This window comes from Melopsittacus undulatus, chromosome 3 (assembly GCF_012275295.1).
Source record: "Melopsittacus undulatus isolate bMelUnd1 chromosome 3, bMelUnd1.mat.Z, whole genome shotgun sequence".
In the NCBI taxonomy this organism is placed as follows: domain Eukaryota; kingdom Metazoa; phylum Chordata; class Aves; order Psittaciformes; family Psittaculidae; genus Melopsittacus; species Melopsittacus undulatus.
The window spans coordinates 37,353,625-37,370,741 of NC_047529.1; the positions used below are offsets into that span (position 1 = coordinate 37,353,625).

Sequence of the window (17,117 nt, forward strand, 5' to 3'; positions counted from 1 at the left end):
AGGGCGGTTAGAAATTTATAAGCACATCAAGAACACAATTCTTCCAAGTACCTACTGAATCCAAAACTCCTGTCCCCCCAAGAACTGAATATCAAAGTTCTTAATAACCCAACTCAGTAATTTTTGACTAAACAATTCACAAGAGAATTAAATTTAAACTTAAATCACTCAGAATCTAAACAGTCCCCTTGTAAAACACTACAGCATTAACTACAAACTTAAAGGAGAATTACAGCTTGCTCATACTTCTAAGCAAATGCCAAAAAAATAATGAAACATTCATAGCTTTACCTCTAGCTTGTAATTACATGTTGAAAGTGAAATCTCTCCTTACAGAAAGGAGAAATATTTTTGGTTAAAAGCGAGCCAGAGTATTCTGTACATTAAAGCCACACACTCAGTCACTTTCTGACCACATTCTTATATTCATTGCCGCAGTTCTTCGTTTTCGCTTCAATAAAAACCATACAATTCTGAGCAAAAGCAAGTAAAGTGCTCTATGAGAAGCAGAAAACTTCATACTGTCTAAATCTTTGCTTTGTCAAGAAAGAAAATAAGTCCACAGAAAGTCCAATTCAGTTTGAAATATATCTGCATGTTCAGATTTTAACTTCCAAGAAAAAGAGATGAATCACAATGGCATTGATGCAATTGTTTCAGCAAAACTAAGAGGACACAAAAGAAGCTATTGCAAGCCTACAGAAACAGATGTGAGGAGTGCGTGCATAATTAAACACATTTAAATAAAACATGTTTTGCACCTCAAATCAAGCTGTACTTTTGCTATGAAGTACTTTGCATAACCCATCAGTACAATCACATTGAACACGACTTCTAGGCAAGGAGGAGTTATTGAAGGAGTAGCCAGGTTCAAGCTGAGAGATCAGTGATGCTTTTACTTGCACACTGAGTGAGAGAAGTGCATTTAAAACACTGCTAACCAAGGTCAGCATAGATGTTTAAGTCAAGGTAGCATTACAAGGTACCTTAGAGGTAGCATTAAAACTATGGCTTTCTTCCCTGAGAAATGACATTGAAGAACAGTTGCAACATTTCTGCAGATGTTTCCTCAGGTTCAGGAAGACTGTCCTCATATATAATTTTCAACATAAACCAATATAAATGAAACAGATACTTCAAAATAACCCTGACCCAGCCCATTTTTTCCTACCTCATAAAACATATACAGAGAAAGCAGCGTAAGTCCAAGGTTGTAGACCACTAGAATACCCCTGCACGAGAAGGGTTGCTTATTCCGCATGTACTTTGGTCCTAGCCATACGATTAGTAAGTAGAAGACTGAGAAGATGAAGGTAGGTGTATAGTTCTCCAGAAGAAGCCATCCTTTTACTCTGGGGTCTGAAACAAAGAAAGACATACGAACACTTCGATTTTGTAAGGGGAAGAGTTCAACTCATTGAGAAGAAGCTGTACCCAAAATGCTTCTAGAAGGAGAGCAGCAAGCCCTTTTAAGGGCCACACTGCCAACTACAGCAAACTGTCACAAACAAGATTTTAGTTATACAGTTGTTAAAGCAGGAAGAATTCTCTTCTTAAAGCAAAAATATTCTTAAATTATTACTGCTATTCCTTTTAAATACTCATTAGCATTCAGCATTGTCATCTATCTTGAACACTACAGGTAGGCTTAAATTCTAAAGAAAAGCTTTAATGAACCTCTCCCCCTTATTCTCTCAAACCAACTTCTCCCAACAGTACACACCTCATTTTCCTCACAGAGCCAGCAAAGCTGACAGTGCAGATACCTTTGTGTTTATCAGTGGGCGATCCTGATAATTATTTCCTAATCAATACTAACACAATTAGACTTACGTATGTGCTACTCAAAAGGATTAAGTTTTGGAGTCCTTGTATGAGCAATGAAACAGAGCAGTCAGTCCGGTCTGACAAACCAGTCTGTTTGGCAGTGTGTCGGCCGCTCAGGAAAAGCACATAACCCACCCCAAATGAGAGGGTTTCAGGGGAACACTAGGGACAAGTGCATGATCCTCTTGAACAACAGCTGTGCTGTCCACACTGAGCAACAGCACAGTATACAACTCCTCTCACTGAAGTTGGCCCAAAGGACTGAAACCAAGTTTACCAAATTATAATTGAACAATTCAAATATTGCTGGCATTCACAGCCCTGATTTAATTTTAAAGGAGTCATATGTGGATTCTGAATATATGAAATGAGGCCTTAAATGTAGGTTGGGAAGTAGTTAAGAAAGCTGAGGAATTGCTTGGATTTGTCACCTTTATGGTTCATTATTTTTAAGACATGGCAAATACAGACCATATGCCATCTCATGCAGTAAGTAATATCAGAACATCCAGACTAATTTAAACTGTCTTAGCATGAAGAAGCGGGAAGGAACAAGGGCACTGAGCTACTAAAAGCAAACAGAAAACACATTTTGAAGGATCAGAGGCTTATTCTACCTCCTGTGGACTATGTCGTGTGAGGAAGTGGCACTACCATCAGAGTTCCACTGGGACAAAAAAAAAAGGGTAGAAAAGATGCTACTGCAGCCATCAGAGGAAGTAAACACATCCCAGTGAGCAGCATTGCTATGCACAGTCTGTGTGGGATGCTGACATTTAATCCCCCCTGTTCAGGGCAGTGTGGAACAGGGCCACCCCTACCCTAGCTGGAAGCCCACTGCCTGTTTCTCATGCTGATCAGGATTGCTGTTCTCCATCTGCAGACTTCTTCCCAGTGAAAAACCCTCCAAAACCATTGTTTCTTTAAAAAAAATGGTTTCAAAGAAGCAACGCTTAAAAAAACTCATATTTTTTTGAATGAAAAATTCCTTAGCAACTCTATTTCTGAGGGCAAGAGTATTTTTATTCCATTGAATGCAAATTAAAAAGATTTTTTTTTTAAAATAAAGCTATTATTAAAATCTAAATTAAAAAAAAGGTGGTAAAGATCCCAGTGAGATAAGTCATTCATTAAGACTAACAACATGAACTTAACTGACAGTAAGAACAGTAGCACTTATGATTGTCATACCTGAAAAATTAACAATTCTTCAGGTCAAAAGATCAGAGGGACTGAGCAGAATCATACACTCTTTATACAGAATCATACATTTTGTTGCTTTGCAGATATTAAAAGAAGTAGTCACCTGTCAACATCAGGATGTTAGAAGGCAGCTGTTTCTTACATTCTAGTATCTGGATTTTATTGGTTTTATTTATGCCTTAAATTTTTGTCAAATCTTACCTCTGGGTCCAAGCCAAACATCAAGGTAGCTATTGATTGTTCTATCTACAAAATCCATTTTTCAACCTATTGAAATGAAAAGAAGAAAGTTAGCTCTTCAGCTCACAAAAATAACCATCTAAACACTATCTGCTAGGGTTAACAAAGAAAATACTAATCTGCAAAAACTGCAGCAGACATACTGGACATTACCAGCACATATAAAGTACATAAAGCTTATTCTAATCTCAGAGAACCCCTAGTGAAAGAGCAGGATTTCACACTGAAGTAGTCATGGATCTAGATACATAGAAGCTTAAAATAACAAGTTCAGATTAACCTGAAGTTCTTTTTAACTCTGTATCTTGTAAGTGCAAATACAGGATGGCATCTTGCAAGAGATCCTTCTGCAGTGAGAAAGAGGAGGAGGAGGAAGACAGCTGGACCTTGAGAAAGCCAGCAACATTGACATTTTCAAATAAATCCTAAGCTCCTTTAACAAAGATATAGCTGGTGAGGAGAAGAGAAGGGAAAAAAGTGAAAACTGGTTCTGCTGTCACTTTTGCAGAGGTGACTGATCACAGCTTTTGGTTAACGGCCATAAAACCAGGAGATCAACAGTTACTGAATGACAGAGCGGGCTGCAGAGGCAAGGGAGAAAACAATGGATAGCAGTCTGTGGCATAAGCATCTCCACCTAGTTCCAGAAAGTGCTTGCGGGTAAGACATCACCAGATAAGACTTATCTAACATAAGTACAGCAAAGTGATTAAAATGTCATCTGTCAGCACCTCACATGGCCAGTAATTAGTGGCAGCACCTGGTATATATAACTGTGGTACATAAGTTGCTGTACCTCCCTAAGGTTAAAGCAGAAAAGTAGCAGCCACACTTTCCATGAGCAGGGACAGTTGTCCATGAGGCTGTTCAAGAGAAGAAGCAATTTTCTTCTTGATTAAGAAAAATAACAACAAACACTCCCAAAACAAACCAAAACCCAAAACCTCCAAATCCGTTCCCCCCAAAAGTACTAATATTAACAGCAATTTTTAGTTACCAGGAAAAAAAAACCCAAGTAACACATAAGCTATCGACATACCCACAGCACAAACTGAAACAATGACAAGAGTTTACACGTAGTTGCTAACAACAGAAAATGTCATGTCTTTTTTTTTTTCCAGTTCTAGCCAGCGACATCTCTTCACGTGTGAAAACCTTGTCTCTAGGAGAGTTCTGATTTATACAACTAAGACTAGATTTATTTTATTTAATGTTAAAGATCCAATTTAGACTGGATATAAGGAAGAAGTTCTTTACTGTGAGGGTGGTGAGGCACTGGAATGGGTTGCCCAGAGAAGCTGTGAATGCTCCATCCCTGGCAGTGTTCAAGGCCAGGCTGGACAGAGCCTTAGGTGACATAGTTTAGTGTGAGGTGTCCCTGCCCATGGCAGGGGGTTGGAACTAGATGATCTTAAGGTCCTTTCCAACCCTAACTATTCTATGATTAAGATTAAGAGTAGGTCCTCTGGTTTTAGTCAGCTGAAACTAACACTTCCACTTCCTTTGAGGCCAGTGAGAAAAGCCAAGCAGGATGCAAACAATGTCCTGGTTCAAAGCGGGACTGAAGCTGCCTGGCTCCCATAGAGGCTTTGACTACCCGTGGGACAAAGAAAATGCAACAGGCTTGGCTGTGTCTTCTATGTAATACACATCCCTTCTACTACAGGGCTGCAGGCTTGCTCACCAAGGATTTCTGGCTGCACCCCCAACCCACCATTTCCCATGGGGGCTCTTAGGGACACACACTAAAGAGGACTTCCCCCTCTGTGTGCATAAGTCTTTGTACTGCTTTGGACTACAAACTGGCACAGAAACCTCCCTGGATTCTGGTTACCAGGCACAAACAAAATAACTTGATTAAAATAACCAGGAGTGCTAAAAGACTTCTTCAGTCCTGATTCATGCCACTTTTATTTTCCAACTGAAGAAGCCCAGCCCAAATAAGCACACACTTGACAAGAAGGTGCATTTTTGGGATTACGTCACCTCACCAGTTCTGACACACAGAGACTACTGCAAGCACTTGCATGAATGGCCATAGCCCTGGCACACCACTGTTGTAGGAATAAGGAAATTTAACTGAGGAGATTATGCTGTGCTACCAGAAGCATGAACATCAGAAAGACTGAGAAATGAGCATGTAATTTCAAAGGAGATGAAAGGAAGATATCCAAAGCAAGCTTGTTTCCCCTTCTCCTCCTTTTTTAAATCTGATAGCTATTAAACATTGCCAGGAAAAGCACTCCCCAGCAGATAGTTCATTTTGTTGCCTAAAATCCCCACACTCAATTTGTCTGTCGCTCCTTTGATCCCATACTGATTGAATTGGTTACACAGCACTGCACCATACAATCACCCAGCATCTGTGCCAGACTTCAACTCCCCTTTTTGCAGAGGAATACTTCAGAGGGGAGAGTTTGTTTCAAAAAAACTAAAGGTTTCTTATATAAAACTATTGTAAGAAAAAGCTCAATTCAGACCTGACTCGCTTTATACTGCTGTTTGCTGGCCACTGAAAATTTAGATATGTAAGTGAAACAACTAAAAAAGCAGAAACAAATCCAGCATAGCTATAGCGAAAACAACAAGAAACGAAACTGTGTGTTCAACCCTCCCATAAAATTGGAAGAAACTCTTATTCCTCAAGAGGAGGAGGCTTTCTGCAGAGGTCTCATCTTTTTCATGCTGTGACCCCAAGACAGCTTTTTGTGACAGCATTATCAGACAGCAGACTGTAAAAGGCACAGCAAAGGAGGAACTACTCCTGGTGTCGATTTCCAGAATCTGCAGAAAAAGAAATTGTTTCAAAAGGAACTCATTTGTGTAACAGAAAAACAGAGGGAAACAATATGCTTTTGTTCCAGAGGGGGTCATGTGAAAATGTATCAAGTCTCCTGCCAACAGCCACACAACATTAAACACTGCTTCAATGGCAGGAACTACAAGGGTTCTTTTTTAATTAGAATAGTTTCCCAATTCAGAGGAACATCGACTCACAGAAAAATTAAACTAGTGGCCATTTGAAACACTGTAATCTGCATGTTTCCTAATTCTGCAACTGACCACATACACAAGCAGATAACCAGCAATGCTCCTTTACCTAGAAGCCATCTCACAGAGAGGCACATTATTCATACAGTAGTTTGGACTGGAAGGGACCTTTAACTGGTCATCTAGTCCAGTCCCCCCTGCAATGAACAGACATCTTAAAACAGACGAGGTTGTTCAGAGCCCCATCCAACCTGACCTTGAATGTTTCTAGGGATGGGACATCTACCACCTCTCTGGGCAACCTGGTTCCATTGCCTTACCACCCTCATTGTAAAAAATGTTTTCCTTCTATCTAGTCTAAATCTACCTTCTTTTAGTTTAAAGCCGTTCCCCCCTCGCCCTAACACAATATGGTCTACTAAAAAGTCTGTTCCCATATTCCTTATCAGGCCCCTTTAGGTACTGGAAGGCTGCAATAAGGTCCCCCTTATTAAGAGAGCCTTCCCTTCTCCAAGCTGAACAACCCCAACTCTCTCAGCCTGCCTTCACAGGACAGGTGCTCCAGCCCTCTGATCATTTTTATAGCCCTCCTCTGGACCTGCTCCAGCAGGTCCATGTCTCTCCTGCACTGAGGAACCTAGAGCTGAACGCAGACTCTAGTGGGATCTCACCAGAGTGGAGGAGAGGGGCAAAATCACCTCCCTTGGCCTCCTGGCCACACTCCTTTTGATGTAACCCAGGATACGGTTGGCTTTCTGAGCTGGGAATGCCCACTGCTAGGTCATGTCCAGGTTCTCATCCACCAGCACCCCCAAGCCTTTCTCTGAAGGGCTGTATTGATTCTGGGGATTGCTCCAGCCCATGTGCAGGACCTTGCACTTGGCCTTGTTAAACGTGAGGTTTGCATGGTCTACTCCTTGAGCTTGTCCAGGTCCCTGCAGATGGTATCCCATCCCTCAGGTGTGTCAGCTCTTCACTCAGCCTGGTGTCATCAGCAAACCTGCTGAGGGTGCACTTGATTCTGCCTTTCTACAGTGGACAGGAAAGAAATCATCCTTTCTGCTACCACATTTTACCAGTGCAGTAAGGCTCCTGAACACCAGGGCAAGCTGGATCTGAGTCTGAAAGCACTCAGGCTTAGAACCTGAAAGATGCTTTACTCCTTCAAATCCAAGTATTTCATCCAGGAAAAGGCATATCTGATGTCTTAAACAAAACAAAAGTAAGTGGACTTCCAATTCTGCAGCAAAAACATAATGAAGGCTAAATTTATAACTTGCTCCAACAAGACTGAGCCACATCATTAAAATATTACTTTTCCAAAAACCCTCTGGATTTAGACAGGGTCATTTTGGGCATCCACAGAACATGCTGCATCCTTGGTCCACTTCTGGCACTGTGAGCTGGGACATGCACTGTGCTCCAGCAGCCACCCCTGTGTCTGGGCTGAAGAGGTGAACTCTGCCCTGCCACTCAGTCTATGCACGGATGACCCTGGTGCTCCTTCATGTGGGGATCAAAAATACAGGCCAAAGGCTACACAGAAATGTGCTTTTCTTGGTTTTTTTTTTTGTTGAAATTATTTATTAAGTTTTTTCCTACAGGTTACAGGTTACAGTTTCCTACAGTGACAACCTGCTCTTCCAACATGAAGCACTACTCTCCTGAGGAAAGGGCTGCTAAATACTTAAGTATTTTAGCAGCTCCTGCCCTTCAAAGGAGATTCTCTCCTAGGCTTTCCACAGAAAACACATTCTGGAAGTTTATGCCAAAAAGTGATTTCAAAATTCTTGGTCACGTTTTAATGTTGTTTCTTGAGTTTCTTCTTGGAGTAACTTGAGTTGCAGATACTTTCACATAGAAAGATAAAGCACAAAACCACAAAGGTTTGCTCCCTCTCCCATGCCACCCTTTTCAAGCAAACCAGACAACAGCAACAAAACATTTTGGCCTGAAAGCTCAAAGCACTGGGAGCCTGCTTGTTTTCAACAGGATCCTCCAGCTCTCACCCCACTGCTCAAGAACTCCCCAAAACAACAGACCCCAGTTTTCACATGTAAGTGCCTGAACTTGAGTTCCAAAAAAGTCTCCGGAATAGATATCTAAATAATCTTGCTGTCTTCTGACAGGAATGCACTGCCAGGCCTGGCTGCTGAGCCTTCTTGGAAAAACGCCACTTTCTCTGGTCTTAAATTAGGACTTTGCAGCCTAATTTTAGGCATTTGATTTTGGAAATCTTGACCTGTGTTTTCTCATCGAAGCAATGTTTCCCAGTCCCTGCCACTGCAGAGGTGACTCCTCTTTTCCCTCCTCCAAAAGTACAAACTATCCCTTCTCCAAAAACACAACGATCACGCTGGCGTTGGCTTTTGTAAAAGTACTGGAATTGAAAGCACTCGGCTGCTCAAGAACTGGGAGACAGAACTGATAATCAAAGCTGTCAACCATTTTCTGTCCACTTTCCAAAGCTGCCCAATTTCTCCTTTCTATTCTTAAAGCCTTAACTGCCCTTTTTGAACATCCTCTTAGGTCCCAAGCATGCTCAGCATTAGCAATAAAAGAAGTTTAGAATAAACCACAGTCCATATTGATCTGAAAGCGCAGGTACATTTATTTTATGGGAAGCAGGTGAAGCACGATTTTGCACTTCAGTTTTGTTAAAATGAAGGAAACTATTTTTAATCTTTCTTTTGCAAGTGTATCTCTAGCAAAGCAATGCAGATTTTGGGCCCACCATGCACCAGGGGCAAATCCTCCAGCCTGCTGTTGATTCATGGGGACCCACAGTGCTGAGCTTTCATGCTCATCAGCAGCGCCAGCACAAGGAAGTTTAGAAAGAAATGATTTGTATAAAACGCAGGGAAGTGTAAAAAGTGCAGGACAAAGGAGAGAAGCCAGTCTCAAACAGTTTAACCTCAATGGTATTTCAAAGCATGCTAAAGTGCAGGGGATAGAAGAAGACTTTGGCCAGTTAACAAGGGGTGTGATTTCATGCCATTACTTTTCCTGTCATCTCACTCCCTCCAAATGATTACTTTCATGTATAAACCTAGTTGTGGTAATTAAAGTATTTTACAGAACAGAAACAAATACAATAAAGGATACTGCAAAATGGAATGACTGAACGTGTTCAATACCCAATACCTCATTAAACCAGAATCTAATAATCTACAGATTCCTGTATCACAGATCCCTGCAGTTTTATTCACATTTTCAGCAGATCTGAACTAGCTTAAATTAGGATCTGAGAGTTCTAGGATTTGGATATTCACATGCATTTCATCCCCCTCACTGTCAACAGCTCTTGCTGCACCACAAAATAACTTCAGCCAGAGGGAAAACACTGAAGGATATGGCCAAGCACTAAGAACAAGCTGAAAGCAACCACATAAACGTACTAAGAATCAGGAGGAAAATGGTACATCACGACCTCTTCATCCCAGAGGGATGCATCCAGCTACAAATAAAGATCTCTTATGCCGCAGAGCTCCCCTTAGCAGCAGCAGATCTGGCATCCTTCAGCACTACAGTAAGATGCTTTTTGCAACAGCATGCATTTTCCCAGAATAAAATGTTGGAGGGGGTACCCTGTGCCCATGCCTCAGCACTGTGATACTGGAAACTTCCTTGCCACTGGCAGCTTAGAGCACACTGCTGTTAGAGTAATAAAGTGCAGACTGCAAAAGTATTTACAGAAGTAAAACAGGGAGGAAGAAAAGGCAAAGCACGCAGGTTTATTCAACTGCTACCTGGTAACAGCACACAACTATAAACGTGCAAGGGCACTGCACAGGCAACTCCAGGCTAGGGGGTTAAATAATTGGTTTGTTTGTTTGTTTAAAATGGGACAGAAACAGAAGAGAGGTTCTGTAGCAAACTAGGTGGAAACAGGGAGAATACATACATGGCACAAGAGCTACTAGTTGACCTTTTTGGAAGGAAAGCCAAAGCACAGTATTTGCTGTACAGCTGTGCTCCAAAGCCCTCCTCCCCAGGCAGCATGTGAATGTTTATCAAAAGCTATAAACAGATGCTTATTAATCTGAAGCTCCCTCTTTTTTCAAAAGCCGCGCTGGTATTGCAGTTGGGAAAGCACTGGTAGCTGTAGCTCACAATGGCTAGTTAGCCGGAGGAAGCCTGGGAAGCTCAAGAGAGAGAAGATCAAGGAGCCAAACCTAAGTCCAGAGGACCATAAGGACTTCAGTGTTCATTATGGGGCTCCTTTCTCTCATTAAAGTGCCACCTCCAAGCAAGTCTGAAAAAATGCTCTCCTCCCCTTCAATAAATGGACTCTTACGATCTCTCTGCACTTCACTCAAACCAACTTTTTACCTGCGCAAGAGAAAAATGAAGATTCAGACTCCAAAGCCTATTTTAATGAGTCTTCTTGGTCAAAAGGTTGCATTTTCTAACAACACAGCTCATGACACCACAGCCAACAGGTCCAAAGGACAGAGAAGCCCAGTCTTGCATGACTGTTATTAGTAGCAGGGTTCAAGAGTACTGTGCAGCGTCAAGACAGTAAGCCTCAATTTATATTTTTTTTATATGCCACCATCTCATAATTAAAATTTTAAAACCAAGAAGTATGAAAAAACCGCAAGATTTACAAATGGGGCTCCCCCCCCCCCCCAACCCCTCATTTCCTTCAACAGCCACAGCACTGAGTCTGAGCACTGAGAGAGGATCTGGCACCAGCCTGTCCCCTTCCTCCTGCTGAGGTCTGAACCCACAGCACATCTCAAGAATAAAACTTCAAGTATAGGGCAGATCTATAATTCTTGGTTATCTTCTTTGCATTTACTAGCTTGCTATCTGACCCATAAAAGTATCTGCAATTCTCTTGCACATGTGAAAGCAAGAAATGGCTGAGTGCAGCTATCCAGTAAATCAGGTTTAGCTATAACGAGGTTGTCTGGGGCTCACATGCTGACTAGATAAAGCAATCCAATAAACAGCTGAGAAATTAGAGGAAGATCATAAAAGCTGAGGGTGACAGTCACGAAGGCAATGCTACACCATGCAAGCTGACTAGTACAGGGGTAACAGTACACATAAAACCTGAATTAAGATGTCCTGGTAAGATGTGTAACTACAGCCTCTGTGTTCAGATGGGTAAATGAAACCTTTTGGGGACCACTTGTGTCTGGGAAACTAGACCACACTGAAAAAGCACACAAACAAATTACCCTTAGGCAAGTATGTTAAGTATTTGAGTGCTTACTTTCATTTCCAGTGAGCACAGAGTAGTACCTGGAGTGCTATGGGAAAAGCCAAATTCCCTGGTGGGCCCTAATGCACAAAAAAAAAACAACCCACATGTAATACATGGAATTAGTTACATTCCTCAATAAAAGTTGATTTCTACAATTTTACCCTAAAGGAAGAAAAGATGCATCCTGACATTGCAAATGCACGGCACATCTTTCCTTGCTGTTTCGTCGTCTGATCAGCTCACTATGAGAAGTCAATCTTAAAACCTTTCTATATTCCTGCTGTACTGCCATGAGACATCAGTTAATCCTGTACGGCTGCAGCTGCACCTGTACTTGGTGCCTTCATTTTAAGATGCTAAGCATCATGCCAGATTGTACAACCACAGAAAGTGAACAGTACTAACAAAACAAAGTCAGTCTATCTTTAAATAGAAGATAGTACCAAAAATGTTCCTTTTCCCATCATTCTGAGAATTAAGAGAAAAGAAGAAAAAAAACACAAAAAGTGACTCCAGGTACAACTGTTATGTCACAGCATCGTTCTGCTCAGGACAAAACCCTGTCAAACTCCTTGCATTTAAAACAGCACAAAAATTGTAGCCTCATCATTCAGAAAAGCAACTGCCTTTGAACATCTAAACTCCTCTCCAAATAATAAAGAAGCTGACACTATGCAAGGCAAGATGTTGTCACTGTTTACTTCCTGCCCAGAACTGACAAAGAATATTGGAAGTGAAAATTACATGTCTTGTATAGAGGTAGAAGTTGATGAGACTGGAGATGTCTAACAGATTCATCAGTCAGATCATTCCTCCCCTTTCCCTTCTTGCACAACACTTAGCACATCTCTAAATTAAGTGCTCCCAGAACTGTGCAGGCAGCTGATGTCAGTTCTGTTACAGAAGCTCAGGGCTGCAAAAGCCTGGTAGGTCCCGAGGAGCTGAACATCCTTGCCTGCACTAGACCTGTGCCAAACCAACCCCTGAGGAGAACCAGCAAGTTTCAGGGTACAGACTCACTGCTGTAACAAGGGCCCCTGTAAAACCTGTACATTTCTACCTGTACATTTTCTTAGTTTAATGTTGGTAGCACTTTCCGAACTATTACTTCATCAGAAGCCCCTGCTCCATGCAGCAAGTACTGCAGTTTCTTACATTTTATTGTTTTAAGGAGAGAAAGCCCAAGCAGCCAATTAAAAGGAAATACTGAAATGGTAAAGCTTAGTGTGATCTTACCACTACTCTATGAATGAATCTATAGACTAATGAAGGAAAAAAAAGCCATACTGTCCACATGTCTGGCAACTACCAAGCTGTTTTCTACAAGATCATATTATAAAAAATTCAGGTACCTGCAGAAGTCAGGCAGGGAACTCCAGCAAAATAAGTCAGTTTCTTCCAGAATTTAACCACTTTCTTCTGTTAGTAAGATGCAACAAACTCCAGGTGCAGTGGAAACCCCACTGCCATTAAAATCTGTTCCAATGAAGAATACACCAGACTGAACTTCCAGCTCTAGTGTTAAGGTGCAAAAGATTTACTGAATTCACTTCATGCTTTCAAAAGCACTAGAGCAAAGGCCGGGTTGGTATTGTAATTTCCTATATCTGCCTTAAATATAGGGACAAACTAACACCCACATAAGCGGCAGGCAGTAAGTATCCTCCCCTACCCTGCAGCTATCCCATCCTCTGCAGGGCAGCAGTCCCCTAGAGAAGTGGGTACCAAATTCACCTCGTCTGCCTCACAACTTGTGCAAAGTCTCTCTCAAACAATGTCTGCAGAAACTTACACATTCCTAAAGATAAGCTCCCTCCACACAGGCATTTTTTCTGCTCATGCCTGCTATGGTGCTGGCTCATGCCCACGGTAACCATCACATCACCTCATCCTTGCTTGACTGCTCCATTCAGCCAGGTCCATAGCTATAAAACCTTTACCTAAGGCACGTGGGGTTAGCAGGAGCAACCAAGAACAGATTTGACACTGCAGCAAGAGGTGCTTTCATTCCTTTCTTACCCTCAAGTGGAGTGAAGCAAGGAAAAACTGAGGTAGCCCCCCAAAAAATCAACCTAGTAAGATGTCTGTTTCACCACCTGATTTACTGCAGAAGAAGCACCAGCACGAGGCAGGCACATGTGTGACAATGAGGTCTTACCTGACTGCAGATGAGAAAAGCCATCGTACTGCACCCAGCAAGAAAATGGAACCACAGCAAAAAGAAAGGCAAATAAAACAGGTAGACAAAAAGACACTGAATTTTTAAAGCTGAATTCTAAAAGGTGATTAAGAGGCAGCCAAAATAAAAGGCACTGCACACTCATCGTTTTACACATAGAATGATTCTAGTGAAAACTACAGAAAAAAGAAAATGTGAAATAACAAAAGACTGTACAGGATATGTCATGTAGAGCTAACTTACAGACACAATACTGCACTATAAAAAGCAAACAACAGCCTTCCTTCCCTCCTTTATTGTTCAAAATACGGAGACCAATTTTAAGACACTTTACTATGTTTTTGTCTTGGAAACTGCAGGACTAATGATGGTCTCAAGGTAGGCCAGACGTGAGAGGGCTCAAGGAGAAGGGGGAGAATGCTAACCAATGAGAGAGCAGTGACAGATTTCTGGGAAAAAAAAAAAAAAAGGCAACTTGAATGTTTTATTCAACCTAAATACAGAAAAATATTCCAACAGAAACAGTGCCAATGAAAACAAATACACAGAAAAGATTAAAATAGAAAGCTAAAGAGACAGTGAATATAACAAAACATTTACTACATGGTGGTCAGCTGAGAACCTTGAAGACAGAAGGGAAGTATCCCTTTTAATTCTCAGGCTTAGAGGAGCATGTTATACTGTAAGAAATGATTACTGACAACCTGTGATTTGAGTCACAACTTTGAGTGTAGTAGCCTAAGACTAAATTTCAATGGGAAGTTTGATTTTCCTGATAACAACAAACATTTTTTACTTGATGCCCAAAGCTTATAATTAAATTCATCCTGTGAGCGAAACACTTTGCTGGATAATTAGAAAGTGATTTCTACATGGGAAACAAAACTTTCTCCTTTACTATGCTGCTTGCCACAAAGTGAAAACCTAACTTACAGAGTATTTTATGAGCTCTCATACTCTGCCAGGAGTGAAAGGAAAGAATTAAGTTGTGTTTCATATGCCATACATGTAAAGCAACTCTTTGAACTCTGGACAAAAGACAAGCTCTATTTAGCCTCTGTTGTAAAACTCTGTGCACACCTATTACATGGATGGCAATATATTAAATCTTGCTCGAGCAGGTAAACCCAAACTTTTACATTCTTAGTGCTCCTATTCCGTATGTATTTTGTACCGAATGTGTAGGATACAGAATGATACTTCAGGCAATGAAATTGCTTATTCATGTTTAGCAGCTCTCTGAAAGTTTTCCCCTCTGGAATCTCGCCACCACCACAGCTCTATTTTTACTGCATGCTAGGAGCAAACCATGCTTTTGTGCAAGAAACTGCTTTCATGAAACAATTTTGCAAATATCAAAAGACAATTACTGTGGTTGGAGGTTATTTTTCACAGTTTTCATCTCCCTGGAATACAAGTTCCCCACACAGATGTGTCATCTCTAAAACAAACAGCAGTGAAGCTACTCTTCATTTAAACAGACCTGCTATTCTGGACCAGGGAAGCTAAATACTCAAGTTCACAGCCTCACACACGAACTGGTACTTGGTGGAGGAAAAGAGGAAGGAAAAACAAAACAAAACCCCACAAACCACACATGAAAAAACAGATTTGTTTAACATTCTGCTCTAACGTTAATGACTGACAGCTTAGGTGGGGATTTGCTAGAGGTATCAGCAGAGTGATGCTGTTATAAGGAGGGAGGTGTCAGAGCCAGTGGCTTATTAGGGCTCCTTCATTGATTCAGCCCAAACCCCAGCCCTGCTCCTGTGTTCTGCAAAACAACCTCCCAAGGCATTGGGTGGGTAAGCTTTTGAAAGACAAAGCCTTTAAAATAGATAGAGAGAGAATTATGGAAATCAGAAAAGGAGCAGCAAGGAAAAACAGAGTGGGGAGAGTCATGGAAAACCCCTTAACTTCATTGCTAAGCTCCTTCACACCTGCAATTGGCAACTAAGTCTCTGTCACTGTAGGCTCAAAGACAGTCATCTCCTCCCAAGGCTATCCATCTCTCCTTCAAAGGCAACACAGCACTAAAGGAGCATTCACTCCAAGATGATCATCTTCGTATGCTGTAAAAGACTGTTAAAACCTGACATCTCTATGTTCTCACCAAGTGACTCAACACAGCTTCTTAAATGTATATTTTAAGACACAAAGTCAATCCCCGCAAACGCTTAGAAAATGGAACCGAACATACCACATGCAACAGACACTTGTGTTGGTGCATTGTTTGAACCTCCTGTTTTGTGAAACCAAGAAGTATCCAAGTCTGCATAACTGGAAATTCATGATAGCTCAGTAACTGCTCAGCTAGAGTTTAGATCTAAGTATCTTATCTAAACGAGCTCTAACGAATTCAAAGGAACGAACCAATTGGACAGATTTAAAGAAATGAAAGAAAAAATGTCTGAAAACAGCATTAGTGGCCCCTTCCTGTACCTTAATGCAACCACTTAGCAGTGGTGATAGAACAAGAAATCAATATAAAGAAGTAACAAAGGATGTTATTTTTGTTCTGGAAGGCGTGGCCAGACTTGCAGCCTGCTTTTGCTTGCTTCAAAGGAAGATGACCATAGTTTTGAAAGGGCAGAAGAAAGGGTAAGAAAGTCAAGAGGTTCCAGGAATCTGTGAAGTAAAAGCAGAGAATTAGTTGGGAATCTGATGAAGGCTGCAAGACCAGAGGACAGTGTTGAGGTTTAAATCCAGCTGGCAACTAAGTACCATGCAACTGCTCGCTTGCTGCCCCAACCTACAGTGGGATGGGGAAGAGAATCAGAAAAAGATAAAAGTCCATTGATTGAGATAAGAACAGTTTAATAATGGAAACAAAGTGAAATATAATAGTAACAACAAAGAAAACTAACAAAGAGAGAAATAAAACCTAAGAGACAAGTAATGCACAACACAATTGCTCATCACCTGCTGACTGATGCCCAGCCCGACCCCAGCAATGATCAGCCTCTCCCAGCCAACTGCCCCCAATTTATAATACTGGGCATGACATTCTATGGTGTGGAATATCATACAATCACAGAATGGTTTGGGTTGGAAGGGACCTTAAAGATCATCTAATTTCAAGCCTCCTTGTGGGATACTAGGATCCATGTGTCCTAGTATAGTTTCCAGAAGGATGTGCTCTATGATCTTGCCAAGCAATGAGGTGACACTGACTAGACTGTTGCTCCCCAGGTATTCCTTCCCTTCCCCCCCGCTTTTATAAATGGGGGTTATATTTCCCCTTGTCCAGTCAGCAGGAACTTCACCAGACTGCCACAACTTCTCAAATATGATAGATAAGGCCTTGGCAGCTACATCCATCAGTTCCCTCAGGACCTGTGGATGCATCTTCTCAGGTCTCACAGACTCGTACACTTGATGGTCTCAAACCTGATCTTCCCCTGCAGTAGGCAGTTCCTCATTCTCTCAGTCGCTGCCTTTGCCTTCTGCAACTGGGGCAGT

The 17,117-nt window shown here is 41.5% G+C and overlaps 1 protein-coding gene across 1 annotated transcript in view; it reads right to left on the minus strand.

Moving 5' to 3' along the window:
* ELOVL5 (ELOVL fatty acid elongase 5) overlaps window positions 1-17,117 on the minus strand; it is a 39,607-nt gene that overhangs the window by 13,496 nt on the left and 8,994 nt on the right. Inside the window, exons 2-3 of the mRNA XM_034061063.1 lie at window positions 3,232-3,297; window positions 1,172-1,359 (exon numbers count right to left, since the gene is read on the minus strand). Of these exons, the coding sequence (XP_033916954.1) occupies window positions 1,172-1,359; window positions 3,232-3,289 (246 nt within the window). The 5' untranslated portion in view covers window positions 3,290-3,297. The remainder of the gene's footprint in view (window positions 1-1,171; window positions 1,360-3,231; window positions 3,298-17,117) is intronic.